Below are 23,656 nucleotides of genomic sequence, written 5' to 3'. Positions count from 1 at the left end.
TTTCTTTAATTTTTTTGAGGGAGGAGTTCTTGATAAGATTTTTGTTAGAGCCTTATTCCTCCACCACATTAAAAGGTTTTCTTCAGATAGGTTTTTTTAGACGACAGCTAAATGGCTCGTTTTCCAATTTCTTCTATCAGATGGCACTCAATCCAAACGAGACTGTCGTGGAAAATTACCCTCGGAACTGTTAACTATCAAACTTTCAGCTATTTACCAGTATTTTCTGGTCGATTTTACCCTTATTCTCACCAGCATCTCCAGCAAAGGAAGAGAACATTCTGCTTCAAAGTGGGGCAATGCAATAAACTGTTCACGAACGAACAACACGAAGGAAGTCCTTAATGCTCGAAGCTAACGAGTTCCTCGTCTGTAGCCTGGCTATCATCGCGTAAAAGAACACCCAAAATCCTACACGCATTCATCCCATACCCAGCGCTGCTCATGTCCACACTTGTCACGCTCAGCTTCGAAAAAAAAGCTAAAAAGAATACCGCGAAACCCTCAATCCATAAGTGAGCCGGTGCCGTACGTGAGGCGCCAGCAGTATTTCCGTAATGTAATTCTAAGTGTCATTAATTCGTTAGAATATAAATTGGAGCGTTTCCAATCTCTCCCCGTCATTTCGTTTGCGATGCCGTGCTCTTTTCCCAGTAATCAGACCATTTTGAATAATTGATTGATTTGATTTTGAATAAACTAGTATAAAATCGGATCTTTTAGCTACTTTTCTCTAAGTGACTGAGTCGCTCTAGAGGATAAATAAGAAAATGTGCACATATTTGCAACATATAACACTACGTACATACACAATGCCACACTACCATACAATATACACACGTACTGCACAAATATTAAAAATGTGCACATACATATAACAAAAACGCAACGCGAATGCACACATAAAACCTGTTTTCACCACATTGCGTGCAATTTTTTCATCCTTCTTTTTGCCAATCGCCGATATGCCCTGTGCTTTTAAGGAATTAAACGACACGATTCTGCTTAAGAAGTGCGATTAGGAAAAAGGTGGATCCATACAACTCAGATCGCAGTTGGTCGCCTACGAAAACAAATCTTCGCTGCTTTACATTTCAACATTTTTCGTTTTACCATTGCTATCCATGGTCATCTCTTGAAATCCTTGCCGTCGTTAGAAACAACAACTCTTACCGTGATGCAAGGAGACGTAAGAACGTAGTTAGACTTGTTTCACAAAGATGATTTCGGTGTTCTCGACAAAGTTGTCCATTATTTCTTCTAGAATCGTTCGCAAATCTTCGCCAGTCTTGCGAAGAATAGCTGAAGAGCGGTAAAGAAAGAATTATTCCATTTAATCTAATTAATTACCTCAGCAAAAAAGATCTCATGAAACAAGCACCAAGCAAGATGCAGTAAGGATTACTTAGTGAGGACATCTATTTCCTATCTCTATCTCACTGCTATTTTTCGGCTTGGGAAAACGTTTCGATTTCTGAGCAAATTTCCGACTCAGTGAGTTACCCTTATATTTATTCACTGAACCTTATCAAAAAAAAAATCAAGCAACAAGCTCTTTAGGAAACCCATCAAACGCAAGAACTTAAGAGAAAAAGGACTTTATCCTTTCCAAGCATAATATTAGACTACGAAAGTAACCAGAAAGCTTAATGGGCACCTAATAGGTTCGATTATTAAAATTACAGCAAAACCACGTGCACATAGGCCCCGACAGACCCTAAAAATGTTGTGAGTTAAAAGTTTTCGGAATATGATGAGATCCATTAGAGGAGCTCTGCCTATATGTAGACGTCCCTGACTTCAATCGAAATTCTTTAACTTTTAACTTTTAACTCTTTAACTTTAATAAACATGAACTTTTAAGTTGTTAGCAGGTATAGCAGGGATACAGTGGAAAAGTGATTCAGCTGATTCTGCACAGTCGTTGGATCGAGACCGATTTGATAAAAGATGATGCGAGATTTCTTTGGGAGGTAAACAAAAAACTGAATTGCCACATCGCCTAGCCCTCGCAATTCATTGTCAACCTGCACACACGTTCATAAATTTTAAGCGATTCTAAATTGAAATAGAACGCATTAGAGCATCTCAAATAGATTGAACAACGCTGTGTACTCTGTCCTTCTTCAAAGCTGGCAGCCTTTGACACTAGGAGAAAACCTTCGAACAGGATTTCGAACCGCTTTCATTTCTCTGCCTTCTTCTTTTTCTTTTGTTATTTCTTTGGTCTTCCCCTTCTTTCCTTTCTATTTGCTTTTTAAATGTTTAAAGATCGATACCTCCTTCTGAAGAGATATTATCGTATTATGAGTTCAGGAACTCGTTCACAGGGATTCGACGTCGCGCGTATTCACGTCTCCGTCAAAATTGAAAATTGGTGGAATACTCGGGCAGTAAAGGGCATATTTCTTCTTTATCTGTATTTCCACTAAACATAAAAGTGCTACGCTTGCATTCTCATGAAATCACTGCCTCAAAAATATCCATCGCTCTTCTCCAATGTAAGAATAGTGTCGTGCTCCACATATTGCTCCCACTTTCAAGGAGTGGGTTAATGGGATTTCCCTACAAAAAACCTCAACATACTAAATTCGTGAACCAAAAAACTAAACAAACCAAAATTAACAACTCTCTCTGCATAGAGCTGATAAATAGTAAGTAGCGGAACCTGAGCAATTTCCTAAATGTTATTCAGTCACTAATTTAATTGACACTGACATTAACTCTTGATTAATCTGTTTTCCAACAGTGCTTTACTCTTATGCTGTTTTCTCAGATGCTCTTTTCTTCACTTTTTCACTTTTGTCTTACTCAAACTTGTTTCGTGTATCACATACCTGTCATAAATGAGCGCAAAAACAGTGGTAACTAAGAATGTTTCAAGGTAGCTTAATAGGATTAGTACTTCAGTAGAAATGAACGAAGTAAGTGAATTCAGTAGAAGTTCAGTAAGCTGAAATGACATTAAAGGGTTCGAACGCAATCACATCTACTTCTCTACCACATGCTTCCCTGGAAATTTTATAAACATAGGGATTTATACTGGATTGGCCTCAAGAGACCATTGGATTGTCTATGATAACTTCGTATCCTGTTCTCAAATAATAAATATGCCTTCTCTTTGTGTGCAAACGCGGCAGATATGTGTTAAAGTCTAAGAACCCCTTCTTCTGGCCATTTCCCAGCTGAGTTCCCGCTTTCTCAAATGTTCCTCGCTCTCATTTTCAGCTAGCAATTGACTACGGTTCTGTAATTGAGAAATTTCAGACGATAGTGCATAAAATACCCTCAGAAAAAGATGGTTCTTCAGAAATCTATGCAAAATTCATATTTCTCATTCAAAAGCTTTCCAACCTCTATATGACGTTTTTTAATGGCCTACTATAGATCAGTTTGCTGTACATGGTCAAAAGTTTATGAAGTAGGAGGCGAAATTACATCTGAACTATATCTACAATGAATAGGACACCCAACTTCTGTTCATATATCTAGGGGCTACTGCTTGCCACTTTAGATGAAATATTTGAAATACTCTTCTAGATTTTCTTACAGTAATCGCTCAAAGTTCTTGTTAATGTGAATATTTGCAATTAGCATAAGCACATAGAATATTTGATTAATAAGGAAGAAGGCCCAAGCACTCAAGCTGCACGGATTTCCCGTTTGTAGGAGTACTAGGAGTAAAATAATAATAAGAATAAGAAATACAACAGTATAATACAAGAAAAATGATTTCTTGTAAATGCAAGATAGAGATGAGCACAGAATTTTGAACAACATCCCTCTTCCGCTCCTTCTTTGCTTTGCATAACTTCTGATGGAGTACTGATAAACCGCATTTCGTTGCATTGTGATCACTCCATGGAGAAACACTTCTCATTTTACCGAAAAATATGTCAAAAGTGGGTGGAGCTGTACTGCGTGAATTCTATCATGTAGAAGCTAAACTGGGCGTGGTCACAGCCACAGCTCATACACGCACATTCACGTATCGATTCCAGAGCAAGCTCGAGCTCACACTCATTCCGAATGAAAGCCGGAGGAATGCTGGGCCTTTGGTCGGCCCTGCTCGCTCTGGTCGTCGCCGACGAAACGCAGTTGCTTATGCCTGGCGTCGTACCGCAGGTATGTGTCAGATTTTTCGTCATGAACTCTTCCACAACAAAGCTCAATTTTGAGCCCGCTTTTAAAAATGAAATGAAATGAAATGCATGTCTTCAATTTATCAGGAAGGCATTCGGCAAAACGCAAGCCATCCTGAAAATTTCGTTTCGTTAAAGCAGCAGCAATCAAAATAGCTAGTCGTTGTCAACATCACCGAGTTATTTTTTATTTTATGGAAATCAGCGCTGTGGACTCTCACTCATCTGCCTGAACAATCAGCTAATTAGGCTCCAAATAGCCATTCGTGTGAGAAACCTTTACCGTAGCCGTTTAAACTACCATAGTTCAATGAGATATATTCTTCAAAACACCTGCTGCAATCAAAGTACTTCGACTTCACCTCTATCTTTTCAGCTTTACTATGGTCCAAGGAGATCAAACTTTATTCAAAAAATATTCGACTGCTGACAATAAAAATTCTTTGGGAGCTCACTCAACTTTCTTAAATTTGTAAGAAGTCCAAACGTTCAATGTTTTCCGGTGATAGGTTGTGTATTAATAATCACAGAGCTGTATGGACCTCACTGGGTACTCTGTATGAGAATTCAGATGCACTGCGATACATCGAAATCGTGAGCCCATCCTCAGACTAGGGAATTGTTCCAAATTTACATTTCTGAAAAAATGGGTAGAGCAGGGCTCATTAGTTGTGGTGGATTTTTTCCAAACTCAAAATTTTCCTTCTAACTCTGCTTGTTCACTTAAAAACAGTTGTTTGCATAAAATAATCGGTTTTACTCCTGATTTGAAGGCTCATAACATGACCGCACCAATTGCTTTCTAGAAATCACTAGGGATTTCTGTGGCGAAGTGTTGGTCTCAGGACGATAGTGTTAGTCTCAGGAGATTGAGCAACATAGACAAAATTTCACCTCTAAATTTCGAACACAAGCTTTTTCTGCTCGACGTCGATTTGGTTGGTAGGCGCACTAAAATGCTTGCACTAAGATAGTTTCAAAGTCATTAGAAGTGTTGAATAGCTGTGATTGATGCCGATCTTTGTCAGAGAGCGGCGTAAGGACATTCTTGTATAAGGAAATAAATCACAAAAGTGAACGCTTATGTTTGCCGGTTCCAACGTTGCTACTTGTTTCTAAAAAGCTCACGTCTAGACGGTGACGGAACCCAAGCAAAGTATGATAATAAATATGCCTATAAAAATAAGCTAGAATATGCGTATGAGATTATGGTCTTCCTTCTTGACATTGTCTACGTAGGACTGAAGTAAACATTTCCGTTCAAATATATTTTCCTATTCCAAGAAAAAAAACTCATTTTCATTTTTTTCGGGATTGATTCGAAAATACATCAGAAGGAGTAATGCAACAAATCATTCTCTATCAGATTAAGAACCATGTGCACGTGCGATATTTCATAGCCTTCGGATCATTATGATGCCGCCTCACTCAAGACCATGACTGAGTTAATTTATCGTGACGTTTTACAAAGGTGTCTTCTTTGTTACTAGGAAGGGAGGATCAAAATATTTTGGAGACTGTGCGCTCCATTCCAGTAATTTCTAAACTGTCGACGACTTAGACTTCACAACAGATTTAATCTTGAAAGGAAACGAAAGTTGTGGCTGCGTGAAGCTCGTTACATAAATATTGGGGCATGTAACTGCAAATATATTAACTAGTGAAAAAAGCAACCGTATTTATATCCTTTGGTTTCGTGAGATTCAGTGTCTAAAAACCTAGAACAATCGTTAAATCTGTAGTGGTTTTGACGTAGTTCGAAATCTCAATCTAAATTTTCTCAATCTCACTAGCACTTTTAGAGCCAATTGTTTATCATTAAATAAAACTTCATTAGAACTACTATGAGAACTACTATGATCCAGATACAGCTTAGCTTAGAAGATTACATAAGCTTTTATATGACTTTGGCGACAGTTTTGAGATTTGTGCTAGTATGCGATCTTGTTACCTCTTACCATTTTCATTTCTAAAAAAAAGTGGGTACAAAGTCACTAATCTAAAATTTTTTTCCAAAGAATGATTTCCTTTACAGTATTTCTAAAAAATGCACTATTTTTGGATTACGAAAAAAGAAGGAAGGGATGATTAGGGGTCGCGCTCGGTTCCACTAATTAGACTGAGGATTATCCCACAGGTTATACAAATATTGGACAGCAGTATCTCAGGTTTTCTTAGTGAATGCACAGTATTGAGCTTCTGAAAATTCTTTACTTCTTCCCACTTTTACATAGCGTTGAGTTGAGAAATTCTCGCCTTTTTGAGAATCAACAGTTTTTTTCTTTCAGAAGAACAGAACCATCGCAAAATCAAGGGCAAAGTCCTCGATCTGCTGAAATTTCCCGAGCAACTTTTCTCTCTCATCAACAAAGTTGAGAAAGAAGTTTCTTTCCGGCTGTATGACTAACAGAGTTTTCATCGGGCGAGTCGGTCCAAGCGCTTAGGAGCTCCTTTAATGACCATGGGATTTTTTTATACGCTCAGCATTTTGGTTGAACGCATGACGTCATTTCGTGCACATTGATTTCGCTGTATCGATTTATTTACTGAAGCGCGCACTTTATAAAGTCGTCGAGAAAAATGCACATATACGACCATTCTCGTCTTTTTTCATCGGACGGTTTGCGCAAATGACCACATATCCACGGACATACTAGATGTTCTTTGTTCGTGTTTGCGCCACCTCTTCACGCTGGCGACATGGGACGTCCACTTCCCCACACAGATGCCGGATCGATGCACGTCATCTGTGAGGCTCATCCCCGGCGTCGAACTAATCGATGTGGCGCCACTTCTCCAACTGAGACGCTCACGTCATCTGTGTGCTTTCGACGTTGCCCTTTTCAGAGCCGGGGGCGGTGTTGACGTGCTGACAACGGGAGCACGTTCTTACTTGGCAATTATATGTGCTTACAGGGGTCTCGGTGAGCGTTTTCTGATACGTGTCAAAGAGGAAAAAACCAACGGAGTAAAGGAAGATTAACCAGCAGGCAGCAATCGACGACTCTAATAAGATCCATAAAGCCCTAGTCATTTCGTACGTGAATTCTGCTGCAATTTTGTTCGTTGTGCTGCGATTCGCATGTTCTTAGATATCGAATAAAGTCCATAGATTGTTTATAACAGTCTACGGAGGAAAACTTCATCAAAAAAAACTTGAAAACAGTCCCTCTGTCGTCTATTAGCACAATTATGGACACAAACAGTTTGAGTGTTTCAAATCAAAATCAAAGCTATCAAAAAACAATGACGCTGCCTGTCTAACCCATCCTCCGACTTCCTCTCAAAATCCAAACAGAAAAAATCGATCCTCGCATAGTACTGCTGTATCCGATTGTTTCGCCGTGGTGCGTCTTTCTTTCTTATCGGTTTTCTGCGAGAGCTTGCACGGAATCGTTCCGTCGCTATTCCATATCCTGCGAAACCTTATGTTTTAAAGGCATCACCCCATGCATCTGAGGTGGTACGGATTTCAGGTGGAGTACTCGTATACGGGATCGCAGATTATGGAGAGGGGGGGGAGGGGTGATTCCGTCCATTTTTTCCTAGTTGCCGTAAAAAACGGCTGGAAAATACGGCTGCGAGCGTTCCGGCGCACTATTTTCTACAACGAGTTCGACTGCAGCGCGCCACCTTTGTGTACGTGCCGCATCTTTCGGACCGTTTTTACGACAATTAGGAAGAAATGGACGGAATCACTCCCTCTCCATTATCTAATATCCCGTAAAAGCGTACTCCACCTGAAATCCGTACCACCTCAGATTCGTGGGGAGATGCCTTTAACTGAACTGGCTATCCGCGCCGAGTTTCCTCAGGTCCTCCTTCACCACCTCAGTCCAGAACTTCCGCTTTTTCTTCCACTTCCATGTGACCTCTTCCAGCTTGAACTCGACAAACTCCTCAAAACACGTTGAACAACGCGAACTGCTGGTCTCTTTGATGTCTGACGATTTTCTGTAACCACTTTCGATGGTGGTGCAAGATGTTGATATATTCCCGTGTCGTCCGGCGTTACACCAGATCGACTTCCGAGTAAAGCTCCTCATTGCGGCATGCCCTAGGCCAAAAGAAGCCGAGTATTCGTCTAAGCAGCTTCCTTTCTGTGCATTCGGACCCCTCCATCACCGTAGACAGTGCTGTCCAAGTCTCCGATCCGTACTTCGTAATAGGGCGAATTGCGGATAGGTAGGCTCGCAGCTCGTTAGTGATGGGGGTCAACCACAGGCATTTCGTTAACGAGTTGAATGCGGAGATGACCGTAGCGCATCTTTGCTGGCTATCTTTCTCGTAGCGGCCGTTGTTCCTCAGCGTACGGCCCAGGTAGCAGAACCATCGACAAGTTCAATTGGTTCTCCGTCCACTCTGATTCCCGTTCCAGGTCTCGAAGAGACGCACATCCACTTGCATTCATCAGTGCGTAGACGTAATCCATATGCTGCAGCCATCTTCGATACAAGGTTGGCAAAACGGTGAAGTTTTGTAGTGCTTTCCGCGAATATAACAACACTGGAGATGAGTCAAGGGGCACCGTGATGGTGCTAGGACGATGTCGGCAGGACACTAATCGATCAGGTCTTTGCATGATGTTGTTGATAGCGAAGTTGAACAGGAATGACCCTGCCACTGCCTTTTGTTTTACTCCAGTTACAACCGAATGGTGTTGTATACCCGCCTGGTGTTCGAACTGCAGCAGTTGTTCGTTGATTCATGTCATCAAGCAAGCGAAGGAACTTTCCTGGTACTCCGTTGAGAAGACAGCCTCAATGAGGGGAGTCGAAAGCGGATTGAAAGTCCAGAAAGGCTAGGTCAGGTAACCTTTCGTCTATATGTCGAACGGTGTCGATCTTCGTCGTTTCACGAACCCCAGACGGAAGAAAATATTTCAGCATTTCAGCGCTAATCCCGTCGTCTCTACCAGATTTTTCATTTCTCATCTCTTGGATACAGACCAGAACCTCCGACTCGGTCGGTGGTTCCTATAACTGTGGTCCGTTTAACCGCATATGTCAGTCTATGAACCTGCTCCACTTGAAGAGTTCACAGCGCTTGCCGGTTCAACAAGGTCTTGACGTGATCCCTTCCGTCAACTAAAAGGGTTGCTTCACCAACAACCTTTCCACTGGCAATGTCGAGGACTGGAGAACATCTTTTCATCTTGCCGCTGTACCGTTTGAGTAAGGCATAGGCTTTCCGCGGGTTCTTGTCCTCTCACGCCTTTTGAAACTCCTCCGCTCTCGGCGTCCTCTCGTTATAGCGGTCTTGTTGCAACTCAACTTCCTTCTCAGACGCTTTTCTCGTCTCTAGTCGCCAATGCTGCGAGCGGCGCATAAAGAATTATATGTGAATGTTGCTTCCGCAGATGCAAACGCAAACTTCTTTCGTGGCAATAGAACCTGGAGCGTTTCCCCTGCAGCGTTCTGCATGCACTTGTAAAGGAACCCACATCGGAAAGTTTCTTCCTGGTCCGTTCTCCAACATGAATAGACACACGTTGGCGGAAGTTCGTTCTGCATTCTTCGTCTATCAGACCTGCAATGTCGATTTTCGGTTGAGAAGGAACTCCTCGGTTTCTCTAGTGGAACTGTATCTTGAAGCTGTGAAGAACTGGGCGGAGGTCAGAGTCGAACGCAACGTCCCAAACAACTCTAGATTTTCGAATATTTGACTGAAGAATGTTTCTCGTCAGAACGTAGTCACGCTGACGTTTGCAGGCACGGCCAGAGAGATATAGTAGAAAAAGAAAAATTAAAATTTGGAAAAATTTCTGTTCGATTCGTAGCATTTTGCTACGTCACCATATACGTTTCTCTCTACAATCTTTAACGCTTCAATCACCAACAACCTGAGTCCTAGGCCAATCCTAGGCCGAATTAACAATCTACCACATCGCTGAACGAAGACTATTGACCATTCTGTTGACTGCATTGTTGATCTGAATATATTTATCGTTGAATTAAAAAATAAATAAATAAAAATATCAGAAAAGAAGAAAGCACAATTATGGGACAATCTAATGTACTGTATAACTATTGTTTATTATCTCCTGTTAATTTTTAAAAGAAAAAGAGCAGTCATAGGCAGGGTCAAGCGAGTGATGGGATTCTCCTATCAGACGGTCATAATGAGAGGGGATTGCAAGGGAAGAGAATCTTGAGAGAGTGTGCAGTAGGCAATAGTGAATGAAGGATAACATGATAACCAAGACGAAGTGTTACGTAGTATTAAATAATTACATCATGCTATCATGCTATATAATAACGCGCTTAGTCCGTGTGTGTATGTGTTTGTGTGTTTGCCTGTGTGACACGAAAATACTCCATAAAAATGCAAAAACTGTGCACCGGTGAAGTGCCAAACCATCGCCATGCACCTGATAGACGAGCATTCTACCTTGTCACCATTGTCCCAAACTGCCCAGCCATGTATGTTGGTTTTGATAAAGAAAGTTAGTTTCTCTCATATGTTAGTGAGGATAATAAACTTTAATGTTAATGTATACTTCCAAATTTGCTAGCTATAGCTGTATAATAAGGGCTTACTCTGTCGAGTGTGTGCATCTCTGTATGTGTGTATCTTAATCAAGAAATTCCAAAAAGAGAGGGAGACGAATACTATGGCGTCGGTTTGGTGCGCTGGAACCTCAACGCAGTAAAATTAGGTGAGACGGGTAATACGGCGAATTCGTGTCCCGGAGCCAGATAGCTGTAAAATGGGGTGGGTTGAAATGGTGCGCCGGTGCCAGAACGCTATAGAGTGGGGAGAGACGGGTTCCACTGCGTCGTTTTGGTGGGCGGGAGCCCCAACGCGGTAGAATGGGTTCCTATGGCCCTTTCGCATATCTATTTCCTAGCATATCTCATGATGCTGCGGACGTCCTTCAAAAAGAGGAAACACACGTGCGAACGTCCGATCAAATGCAATACATAGTAGCCAACAGTTTACGCGATCTGACGTAGGACGTTATTTTTATCACTACGATGGTGATATTCGCGTCATTCCATGTTAGCACATCATTCTTTGCTAATAGTTGAGAACGGAGGAGACCCATACTTTGAGTAATGTTTCCAAATTGTGGAGATTTAATTTTTGAAAAAAACATAGATGTAAAATAAGTTTGACTGTTCTCCAAATATAGAACTGACTCATTTAGGGGAAAACCATAAAATCTTTCATCTATGCTTAAATTTTCGGGTAAAAAAATTGAAGAGAGCGTCGATAGAAAAAGCAATTCTAATTTTACAAAAATGTCGCTAATGTTATTTCTTATTGATCGGTGAAAGCGAGCGAAGCGAACACCAATAGAAAAAATTCTTGAAGTCCGACTTTAGCCGGACATCCAGGCTGGTATAATCACCTTCACCTTGATCACCTTGACTCCCGTTGATCTTCGAACTGGTCGAGCGGGCGCCAGTAATTCTTCCACTTGTCCCGATCGCGTGCCAGAGTAGCCCAGTGGTTCCTCCTTTCGCAAAAAAATTGAAAGAAAAAAGCAATTATAATTTCCCAAAAAATGTCGCTACTGTTATTTCTGTTATTTCTTATTGATCGGTGAAGGCGAGCGAAACTAACATCAAAATGAAACACCAAAATAAGACTGAAGTCCGGCTTTAGCCGGACGTTCAGCTCGTAATTGGATGATGTATGTTCGACACGTCGCTGAATTAAACTTTTGCAAAAGAGCTAGAAACTTGGGACTCTTTCTAAAGAATGTGATTTTACGTAATGTTCATCCGTTTGAAGTGGATTTAAGGGCATGGGTGGTGGGGTTTCAGGTGGGTTATTCCTATACAGGGCCATAGATTGTGTGGAAGAGAATGGTTCCGTCCGTTTCTCCCAGTATCAGTGGAAACTAACGACACCGAAATGTTGTTTCTTATGACGTCTTATGTTGCAATGCGGAACATTTGCGCTCCGCCCAACCGAGCACCCCTTGCCATTCGTCGAAAGCCCATTCGGACGAATCGCAGGCTGAGGCAGCGCAAGGTTGGCGCGCTGCAATTGAGACGTCGTAGAGAACAGCGTTCCGGGGTTTTCCGTTTCCACAGTGAGAAATGAACGGAATCACCCCCTTCTGCATAATCTACGACCCTATATATATATATATATATATATATATATATATATATATATATATATATATATATATTTCAACAATATATATATATATATGTTATCATTCGTATCGTACTCTATATATATATATATATATATATATATATATATATATATATATAGTACGATACATAGATCGATACGAATGCTCCACCTGAAATCCGTATCACTTCAGATTCGTGACTACTTTAATCTGCTGTTGCTGTGCTTTAATCAGCATTTAAAAATATTTCATATATTCTAGTATAAGTAGAATGAAAATAGAAATATTTCAACAATATTTCAGCAAATTTTATGTTTATTCTACTTCTTGGTGTTTTTTCGCTTCTATCAGCTACCGAATTTCACATTTACCATTTGTTCCACGGCTAATTTTCGATTTTAGTTTATCGAAACACACGAACTTTCCAATATATTGAATTATTGGCGACAGCCGAGAACTGGCGCAGAAACGTTGCAAGAAGAGAAGTAGAAAAAAGAGGAGTATTCGAGAGGATTGTGTGCCACCACTCTTGACCCTGATACTAAGAGTTGTTGCCGATAGCGAGATGTAATAGCGCTAATTTCGGTCATTTCTAACAGGAATACCGTAGTGTGCTGGACATGATCAGCTCCTAGTAGTCAGTCTTCAACACTGTCATGGACAACCAGTAAGCGTACAATAAACGAACTAATGACAATGCCTGGGGCCACGTATACAAGTCTTCATGCTACTTGTTTGTGGTGGCCCTGCTTTAACTAAACGCAATCAGACGTACGAGTGTACGCATGGGGACCCATGAGCTATATAACCTGCACTGTTATATGGCAAAAGCATCCCATACATTGCAAAAAGGTGCTGTCATCCAGCACCATTCCAGAGCCCATGCCCTGACAGGTCGAATACCTGAGGTAGAAATGCGGTCTTTGGTGAAAAACATCCGTCTCGTTACACTGAACTGCCGTTCGCTGTCAAGTGAACTCCAACAGGCATCTATCCAGACTACTTCTGCGATATCTGCATGCACCGTTTGCTGCATCACAGGAAACACGCACCTGGGATCGTCCTCTCATCAGTATCGACAATTACACCATCAGTAGACGATATTAATGAGAGGACGATCCCTAATCCTGATGAAAGGAAAGTAGGAGGCTGCGCAATAGCAGTTATTAACGGTGGAGGAGTTTGGATTAACGTCGTCAAGATGCGCCTTTGTACAATTGCGGGGTCGCAGAGGACTCAAACTCTGGATTGTAAGTGCTCACGCACCTACGGAGACCGGAGAGGACCACAGCGAGGACACGTTTCATGAAGAACTCAATATGTTGATATCCAAGATTTCAAGCCAGCAGGCGGTAAATGTCGGAATTGATGCGGATGCAAAGATGGGACCTGAGCAACAATCCGATGTGATTGGAAAATAATTTTATCCCATGGAGCAGACATTGGACAACGGGAATCATCTGATAGACCTTTGCGAGCGAACGAATCATTGCACCCACGTTTAAGAGAAATTATCGACACTATCAGCTTACCTGGCAAGGGACAACCTCATTAACGCCAGAGGAGCAGCAAAAGCGGAAGACGCCAACTCTTAAGCTTAAGCTCAATTACGTTCTGACGAAGAACATACCTTTGTCAGATATCCGAAAATCTAGAGCTGTCTGGGACGTCGCATTCAATTCCGACCACCGCCCAGTTCCTCACAACTTTATGGTACGGTTCCAGAAAATGTATGGGGGAGCTCAACATCAGCCGAAGTTCGATTTGGCAGGTCTGAAAAACGAGGAATGCAGAAAGAAGTTCCGCCAACGCGTGTTTATCAATACTGGATAACGGAGCAGGAAGAGAGTGGACGACGCTGATTCTTTCACTAAATGCATTCAGGATGCTGCAAAAAAAAAACGCTCCGCTTTAAGCACCGAGAAGGAAGTTCGCCTTTGCACATGCGGAGACAATATCCACGTACGATTTTGTATGTGTTGCCCGTATTTCTGGTGACTTCAGCCAGGAAAAGCGTCTGAAAAGGAGGTTGCGTCGTCAGCTGAACGTGATCGTGAGAACAAATGAACGTCAGGAGCGAAGGAGTTTGAGAGAGTGTGGGAGGACAAGAACCCAAGAAAAGCCTACACTCTGCTAAGGCAGTATAGCGGCAAAATGAATTGGTGCTCGCCTGCCCTGAACGCAGCCTACAGAGTCACTGTCGGGGAGGCAACCGTGCCTATCTGAAGGGAGCATTTTAACACTTTGCTGAACCGACAAGCGCTGTCAGTCCCTGAACTCGTGCACACCCAAAGACAGAAATACACCAAAGACAAAACAAAAAGCCACCTACGGAGTCGGAGGTTTTAGTCTGCATTCGCGATTGCATTCTGCACTGCGAAGAGTGGAAAACCTGGCAGAGACGATGGAATTAGCGTAGAAATTCTGCAATCTCTTTCTCCTTCTGGGATTCGTGAGACGACGGATGACGAAGATCATCTGTTCAATATGGATTGACGAAAGGTTTCCTTACTCGTGGAAACACGCTTGTAATTTCTTTCCACAAGAAGCTATCCGGCAAGGAACGCAGTAATTACCGAGGAATAACACTGCTGATTGTTATGTACAAGATTTTGGAGCGGATCATCCTGGATCGATTAATAAGACATCGCGAAGAAACCACCCGTGACGAGCAAGCCGACTTTCGCTTCTTTGGACTTCGGAGCCGCTTTCGACTCTCCTCAAAAAGGCCGTTTTCTCACTGCGCTCCGCGAAGATAGAGTTCCAGGAAAATTCGTGCGCCTAATAAACGACATGAATAGAAGAACAGCTGCTGCGGTCTGAACACCAGCTGGATGTGTTTCACCGTTCTTGGAAGTGGAAACTGGAGTGAAACAAGGTCTGTTCAGCCTTGCCGTTGATGACATAATGCGGAGAACAGTTGAGCAGCGTCCCCCTGATGCCATTTTAACATCTTCTGCACGTCCCTTCGTGGATCTCGATTTCGCCAACGATGTATTGATATTCACTTCCTGCAGCGCAAAATTACAACATGTTGTTAACGTTGTATTGAAATTAGTTGCAGCCTACGGACTGCGACTCTGCCCTGATGAATGCAAGCAGATGTAGGTCTCCTCGAGACCCTCAACGGGAGTCAGGGTAGATGGCCAACCCATCGAACTCGTGGATGAGCCCTGTTTTTGTTTCTGAACTTTACTTGGAAGTGGACATGGTGCACCGACGGATGACACGTGGAAAAAGTCAAGATCTTGCCCGGCCTTCTGAATTACTCATGAAAAACCGTTTTCACTTCTTTGGTCAGGTTATGAGGAGACCGTCTAACCGTCTTGTCCAGGTAGTCCTGAGGATGCTTTCAGATCCTAATTGGAAAAGGCCTACTGGTCGTAAAAGAAAGTTCTGGAAGGAGCTGATGAAGGAAGATCTGAGGACACTTGGCGTTGACAGGCAGTTCAGTTGAGACGTGAAATTCCACCGTTTGTGGAATAGCGACGGACATGCGGACTCTAACTGAGGATTGAACAGCGTGGGCTCGGATACGTTCAGGGACACACATCCCGGCGAAGATGCGGATAGCCGCGTTAGGCAGGATACCAGCCCGCCGATTAAGTCAAGGCAATAACAATGACTGAAGTTGTTAGGTAAACGAAGAACGTACTATGGAATGCTACGGTCTCCTACTTGACTGCTCATTTTAACAACTTCATTTGATTTGCAATACTATCTTCTAATGATTTTCTCTCCTTTATAAAAAGAAATAAAGAGAGAGAGGAAGAGAGAGGGGTACAACGAAAGAAAGAAGCAAAGAAGTTAAATCACACCAAAAATTGTAGTAAAAGCCCAACCTTACTACCTTCACTCTCATTCTTCAGATTTCTCAAAACAAAATTTTTTTCTCGTCCTATACCAAAACGAAGTTCCTTTCAGACCGAGACCTATATCTGCACATCTGTACCGCTTGACCCCGAAGCTGAACATTACCTAAGTATGTTGACGTCCTTCAAAACATTGCAAATTTTACGAAGCAAATTGAATAATCTCAAAATTTTCTAGCCGGATACAAGGCTAATGTTGCATCTCACAACGCTCACCATATCTTGCTGTTCGGTTGTGAAGAACCCGGAAGTGACGATGAAGTTTGGTGCGTGCAATTCATTCATTCATTTACTCGGTTCAATTCCTTCATTCCGTCTTTTTTAAGGGATTGTGGAGAGATGACCGCGCCTAGCGATGGACTACAACGTGCTCCCACCTGCAAGACCAAGCCATCCATTCTCTACGCGTGGGCAAAGGAAGCACCCGAACTGAAGCTACCAAAAGGTGAGCCTGAACGAAATCAGTATATCGATTTGTTCTGCAGTGATTCGTTTAAGGTGTCGCATTCCGCGTTGGTGGAAATTCTGGCATCAACTATCTTGTTATGCAGGTAAGATCAAGCAACAGTTCTTAATGGAGATAATGCTCATAGTGGGGTTGAAAGGATCGCACACATCCCTTTTTTTATATTTTTCTTGAGTGAAATAACCTCACGGTTGCAAACAATGCAACTACATCTCTGGACATAATTCAAATTTTCGCACACTAATGGGAACTAACTCTCTCTAAATAACACAAATCAGCGTGTTTGCTGATTTTTTACGCCACTGCTGTAAAATAGCTGTGTCGCCGCCAGGCGGGCAAACATAAGTATCGAGACTATACAAATCTATACATGTATATCTATACATCTCTGGGTTTCTGGAGCTAGATTTTTAGAACTGTTTAGCCATTGTTCTCATTTTTCGACAAATACTTTTACTAGGTATTCGTCAAGGAACTCTAGTCCTCTGGATAAATATTCTATACTGTTGACTGTTAACTTTTCAAGAATTCATGACAATTCTACTGTTCCACGTATTAATATCCGCAGCCTCATTAATAGTGTCTTTCAAGATGTTTACGGCTCCAACAGCAGGAATCAACAGTAATCGAATCAATTAAGAGAGTTGAAAAAAGACTCGGAAAGAGATGATCAAGATAGAATCAGATCTATCAATTTTAGCAACGCTCGTTCTGAAACACATACCTATATTAAAACCGTTAACTAGTCCACTCCGTTCAAAACATATGTGATCTCACTTTGGCAGTCATTTTTGAGGGATCCGTTAATGTTGAGAAGTATACGGCCCTAATTTAGCCTAACCTACCAGATACAGAGATCTTCGGAGGAGTCATTTCCATGACTGTTTTTGTAAGCCGTATTCAGCATATCTTTTCATTAAACGAAAGCTACGTAAACACTACCTCCTGAATGTTGAACTGCTCTTATTTTATTATCCATGCGATAGATGATCACGGAACGCTGAGTTCAGCGTGAGGGATCCGAATTGTCTTTCCATCTTAAACGAATTTTTGCCATTGCTGTCCACTGAACAAATGCTAATGAACTCAGAAGAGTACATGATCTTAATAACATTCCAAAAAGAAAAGAAGTAAAGGATAGAGCAACACAACAGAATCCAGTGCTTGCCAGAGTATTATGAAACAGTGTTTAGCACAAAGGAGCTCTATTTAGGTTCATTATATGGAAGATCGTAATGAACTGGATCACAGCGGTATCACTATCCAACATACCGAAGAACCACAACCAAAGACCGCTGCTACCATGCTACTTGTGACTGGAGGGATATTGCCACCTAAGACTACCGGTAACGTAGTTTTTCTTACGGGACTTAGCTAGATAGTCGACGGCGAGAAGAATGTCTTAAAACACTAGGACTTCAATTTATTCCTCTAGAAAAGGACTCGATAAGTCAAAAGACTTTAAAGGCATCACCCCACAAATCTGGGATCTGAGATTTCAGGTGGGTTATACCTACACGGGGTCGTAGATTGTAAGGAAAAGCGTGAATCCGATCATCTCTCCCGGCATCACTGTAAACAGACGAGTTAGGAATGCGGTTCTTTACGACGTCCTCTATTGCAACGCGCCGCCTTTACACCCCGCCACCGCCTGCGATTCGTCGAAAGTCCACTTGGACGCCTCGAAAGGCAATTTATTCGATTTGCCGAATCGCAGGCGGAGCAGGACATAAAGGTGGCGTTGTAATAGAGGATGTCGTGAGAAACAACGTTCTGGGGTCGTCCATTTACACTGATGCACAGAGAAATGAGCGGAATCATCCTTTTCTCCACACGACGTCCTTACAACCCCGTATAGGTATAGGTATAACCCACTTGAAACTCCGCACCACCCCAGATTCGTGGGGTGATGCCTTTAAAGGGAGCAATAACACAGAAATATTTTTCGGTGGAGAGTCGTTTCTGCATAATTCATTCCTGTAATCAATAAAACAAATTTCTAACATGGAAGAGTCGTTTCATAGTTCGCTGTTGCCGGAATAAGTTGCCAACAAAATTTTCTTCGCTTTGGTCCACTTTGCTCTTGCATCGCATGTGATGCTCTGCCTCAGTTCAGAAACTGCCTGCGATCTTTTTTATATGGATCGAAACACTGGGAGGTTTAACTGATACGTCGTTGTTTTTTTTTTTCCTTTGTTTTTTTTTTCTTCTTTCCATTATTAACAACCTTTCACTTGAATAAGTGACTTCATCTGTTAAAATGCTTTTTGTCCCAAACATTAAATTGTTTCCTGGTTGTTTTGATGGAATTTGTGGCTGTCTTTGCATTAAGAGTTTCTTAAATTTCAGGAAAAAACATCTAATTGTCATCCATGCGCACATATAGATTGCAAACGATCTCGGCCGCCAAACCCACCTTTAGGGAGTCGTAATAGTATTTTGTAGCTCACATTTTTACTTTTTATTATACATATTTTTATATTCCGGATAACTCGGCAGTGTCCTGGTTGCGTTTTATAGGATGGGTGTGGAGCAGTTGGTTAGAGGTCCGTTGTACCCACACAGTCAATGGTTTGAAGTAGCCGTAGTGCACAACAATCCTTTCTTCCATCTGTGGTCGATAAATTGGTAGCAGACTTGTCTGGGAGGATAAAAATACTCACCGTATCTTCGGCTGGTCCCCGCAAGTCATTGTAAAGGGTAACACGCGTTCCAAATCCTCAACGATTACGAATTCCAGTAAAACGCGTTGGTGAATCCGAAGTGGATAGATACGCTAGTAAATCCTTCTATCATTTTATTCTTCTATCATTTTGTTTTATATTTTGGACTTTATTTAAGTTTTTTTAATGCTCGTATTAATATTAAAAACAATAGAAAAGCTGTTGCTTAAATTGTTGCACACTGCGCATTCAACGCTAATCTAGAGGCGCTTTACTGGAATTCGTAATCGTTGAGGATTTGGAAATTCAACGCTGATCTAGAGGCATTCTAAGCAATCTTAATTTCATCCCTGTTACTAGTACAAAATAAAATCAAACAATTTCTCGAGGGTAAGTGCTGCAATCAAGAAGAGATTACAGACAGCAAAAATAAGACTCGTTCGCATTAAAAGATCCTGCATCTTTAAAATTCCATGAAATCATAGTGTGCGAAGCATATATATGGCAGCATCACATGCGTTGTGCGGCAAATTTAAATAACTTATGGATTCCCAATTCCAGATCTGAAGGATAAAATAAGAGCAATCCTATAACGTCGCGGATTGATGGTGGAATAACCGGCTTTTGCTTGAGATATGTGTCATCGTGTGTCAACGGTGCATAATTAGTCGGTGGTCAAAAAAACTGGCAGTAAAACGCAACTTTGACACAACTTTTATGTAATCAAGTTTACGATAGTCAATTCAGTGTCGGTAAACTGAATTAAACATCCAGGCAGGAAAATGCCATCTGCGTGCGCTATGCAAAGGTCAATCAGACGTTTCTCCTGCAGTTCCTGAAACTCAATACAACACTACGAAATTGATAGCGTCGTTAAATGACAGTGGTGGATGGAGTCCCCTGGACAGGAAAAAACATCTGCAGCACTTTTATTTGTACATCTTAGCTGTAAGTAAAGTAATCATAGCCGTATATGTACTGGGTCGCCTCCTCCAGCCACAGTTCATATACATTTATAATGAGTGAATTTGTGCAACTATGAGTTAAACTGTTCGCAATTCATTTGCCACAAAAACTAAGCTCTAATTTCTTACAAAAGATGCAATGCATTCGTAGTATTGTGCAACACCAATTACAGTCGCCAAAGTTCATACCTTAAAATCAACTCCTTGCTGGTTTCTCTCTTGAGAACACTCAGATTTTATGATATAATTTTTTTTCTGACCATTAGTTTTGTAGAGATGAGCCGAAGAGGGGACTCACATCCTCTTCACCTCAGCTCTAAAAGACTCTAATGGTCAGAAAAAAAAATTCTAGAGCTGAGTTGAAGAGGGTACTAGAGCTCTTACTGCAATTATAAGAGACACGCTAGGAGTACGGTAGTAAGGATGAATGTACAGTTATCTGCATGTCACAAATAAAGCCACATCTGTGTTCAACTTGTTCAGTAGATCATTATTTATAGATTAACTGGAAGTAGAAGAGCTGCCATCGCCTAATGAGTCTCCCGAAATGCTTCATCAACCAACATCTCGTTTTAGAATCGTTTGAAACTGCATGCGTCATCGAAGAGGATGTGACGATTCACCCGTTCGCGTTCCGCACTCACGCCCATCGTCATGGTGTCGAGGTTTCTGGATGGGTCGTCAATGAAGTGAGTTCAGTAGGATCAGGCTAGAAACCGAGGGGATATGAAGCCTAAGGGCGGGATTGGGGATAACCAAAGGCAGTGTGAGAGATTTTTGCTCATATATAAGACCTCATCCACAGCGAGAATTTCCCTAACTAAACTATATAAATCCTGATTTTAGGATAAGAATGGTGATGACCAATGGTTCCTGATCGGAAGACGTGATCCACAACTCCCACAGATGTTCGCACCAGTTCAAAACTCATCACTTGTAGTTCGCCAAGGAGACATTCTGGCCGCTAGGTAAGCGATTGTATAAATTTATCAGATTGATAGAGCTACTGTAATAACGAGAACTAAGTATCTACAGATGCATTCTTAAGAACGACGAGAATCGTGTGATCAGAATGGGACCAACTGGAAACGATGAGATGTGCAATTTTTACATGATGTACTGGGCAGACGGTGATCAGGTAGTCAAGTCTAAAACTCTTTTCCTCTTGACTGAAGTCCAATTGCACTTTCTTTGCCAAATATTTGATCCTTGAACATAGAAATGCTTGTACACTCTTCCAAGCACTGAGTTAAGTTAGCAGCAAGTTTCGTTAACAGAAAAACAAAGAGTATTGTTTTCAATAAGTGCATCATTTGAGTTACCACACAAGATAATACGATAGACTAAACACATGATGTTCTCAGCACCTGTGACAGAATTACAACTAGTTGTTACTTCAGGTGCTCAAGGATAACACATGCTTCTCGCCGGGTGCTCCTCTTTATCACTGGAGCTCGGAAGCTGGCCTTAACCATATTCCAAAGTAAAGCTGCTATTTAACGTCACGACATCGTCGAATCGAGACGCGGGCTGAGATGAGTGGGTTGAGATCGAGGGGGCGTGTGAGAGACAGGGACAACAATCTATCATCTATCCGTTCTTTTGTATAAACATGTTGCACGTTACGCAAACAGCATTGCATCTTCATTGTTGATTATGGTAGAAACTATTACGGTATTAGCTTGAATGAATGGGTTTTTGCTGGGTTTGCAGTTAAATAATGAGAGACCTCCATCCTCAACAAAGGGGTGCGGGACAAGAGGAACCCGTGAAAACCGGCTGACCGCTCCTGTCCTCCCTTCGGCACCGCGCGCTTCCGCGTAATTACGGCTGCCGCTCCACCAGCTAGACATTCTCCACGACCGCCTGAGATCATCTACACTCCGCCTCCCTATTGCTCTCTAATCAACGCCGCGCGCGACGTTCGCGCCGCGACGAAGCGGTGGATAGTGCAAATTTTGAAGGGGAGAGTGAAGAACGAATTGCCGAGGCGAATTCTGATGTACGGATATAGTAAACTAAGCGCATATTATTGGGAATAAAGGAGGAGAATAAGTAAAAATTCAAAAATTCATAAAAGTTCAAAAAGATGCTCCAGGGAAAAGAATAACACGCATATATTTTCAAACATCTCATAATTTAACACATTTCATGCCCTAAGTTTTCTATATAAACTAGCAGTGCATAAGTATGTGTTTGTCACGATGTCATTCAACGAATTCGTGTTCAACTTTCAACTGCGGCAGTTATAATAACAGCAACTTTATGCGCTTATTACTTTGTATACATTCTTTAAACTCCTTTCTACATTTTACCTTTTCAAAATTTCACATAGATATAATGTTTATGTAGAACAAGTATTGAAATATGCCAATATTTGACATATTTCAATACTTGCTTGTACGTCTTATACAGTTTTATATAATAGAACTTTGTATGGCTATTCAAACTTCTTTCGTTTTGTCGCTCCATTTCTATCTATTCTCTGCATAAAATCAATATGACAGGTTAGCTGTATTAATGGCGAACAGAGACCTTTGTATCTTCGAGATATACCTTTAGGTACAGTGTATGTCTGCGAGGTATTATTCGCGCCCCATTAATCGTTGGATGCCAGTTTTACCCAGCTAGATAAACAAAAAGAAATCATTAGAGAAAAAAAAGTAAAAAAAATAGCAAAACACCGATCAGTTTGAAACATATCTCGCATTCCCAGAAATGGATGAGTGTTTTCCAACTAACAAGTCGAAACAGGATAATTTCATTTTCACTCGCATTTCTAAATGGCATATCACTTATACGAACCTATTTCATTCTTCCTCTCTTTTATATTAATTTACAAGCACACTTTATGTAGACCTTCAAACAACATCTAATACCAGGTACTTTCCTTTCCGCTCGTCTTTAAAAGGCATCATAAGAGCTGTAAGCGCGGCGGAAAAAAATCGTCGTAAGATTGGCAGACGCGGCGAAATGAGTGGAGAGGGTGGCGTGGGCGGGGCGTCTTGAAGACGTAACACAAAAGGAGCAACCAGGCTACTGTAGCGATCATGACGGTATCAGGAGACGCGCGGTGCAATTAATGACGCTCATTAGCCTCCTAGATACGCGGCGGCACATCATACGGGTACCTCTTGACCGTTCCCCTCAACAAAGTCACTACACGCACTTTCAGGAGAATACTGGGCAGAACGGCTTAACTGCTGGCATGAAAAAAACAGGGTTGAAATCAGCAATTGCTCTTTCTGGTCGCTCTATAGGTGAAAAAGAAAATTCATTAGGTTGTGTAGTAGCAAAGTTGCCTCTAGAAAGATCTAACTCTTCGAATGCATATAAAAAAGACCAAGTATTGCACGAGTAAGTGCCCTACAACATTGTTGTGGGCTACAATATCCGTTCTTTAGAGCTCTCGACTGAGATGAAGGGAGAAATCCGGGAAATAACCGAAGGACA

The 23,656-nt window shown here is 41.7% G+C and overlaps 1 protein-coding gene across 2 annotated transcripts; it reads left to right on the top strand.

Annotated features, from left to right (window-relative positions):
• Positions 1 to 1,723: 1,723 nt before the first annotated feature.
• Positions 1,724 to 21,690, top strand: RB195_005784 (uncharacterized protein; the record flags this gene model as incomplete). Of its 2 annotated transcripts, XM_064178515.1 has the most annotated exons (11): positions 1,724 to 1,728; positions 4,002 to 4,125; positions 16,162 to 16,219; positions 16,288 to 16,375; positions 16,436 to 16,554; positions 16,608 to 16,660; positions 17,789 to 17,921; positions 20,780 to 20,892; positions 21,050 to 21,171; positions 21,239 to 21,341; positions 21,604 to 21,690. In XM_064178515.1, the coding sequence occupies 11 exons, from the start codon at positions 1,724 to 1,726 to the stop codon at positions 21,688 to 21,690; spliced, it is 1,005 nt and encodes a 334-aa protein (XP_064035554.1). The 2 variants fall into 2 exon arrangements, with proteins under 2 accessions (XP_064035554.1, XP_013297710.2); XM_013442256.2 differs by lacking the exon at positions 1,724 to 1,728 and having other exon boundaries at positions 4,030 to 4,125.
• Between the last annotated feature and the right edge of the window lie 1,966 nt (positions 21,691 to 23,656).

Source organism: Necator americanus, chromosome I (assembly GCF_031761385.1).
Source record: "Necator americanus strain Aroian chromosome I, whole genome shotgun sequence".
NCBI lineage: Eukaryota > Metazoa > Nematoda > Chromadorea > Rhabditida > Ancylostomatidae > Necator > Necator americanus.
This window is presented reverse-complemented; position numbering and strand designations above follow the sequence as displayed.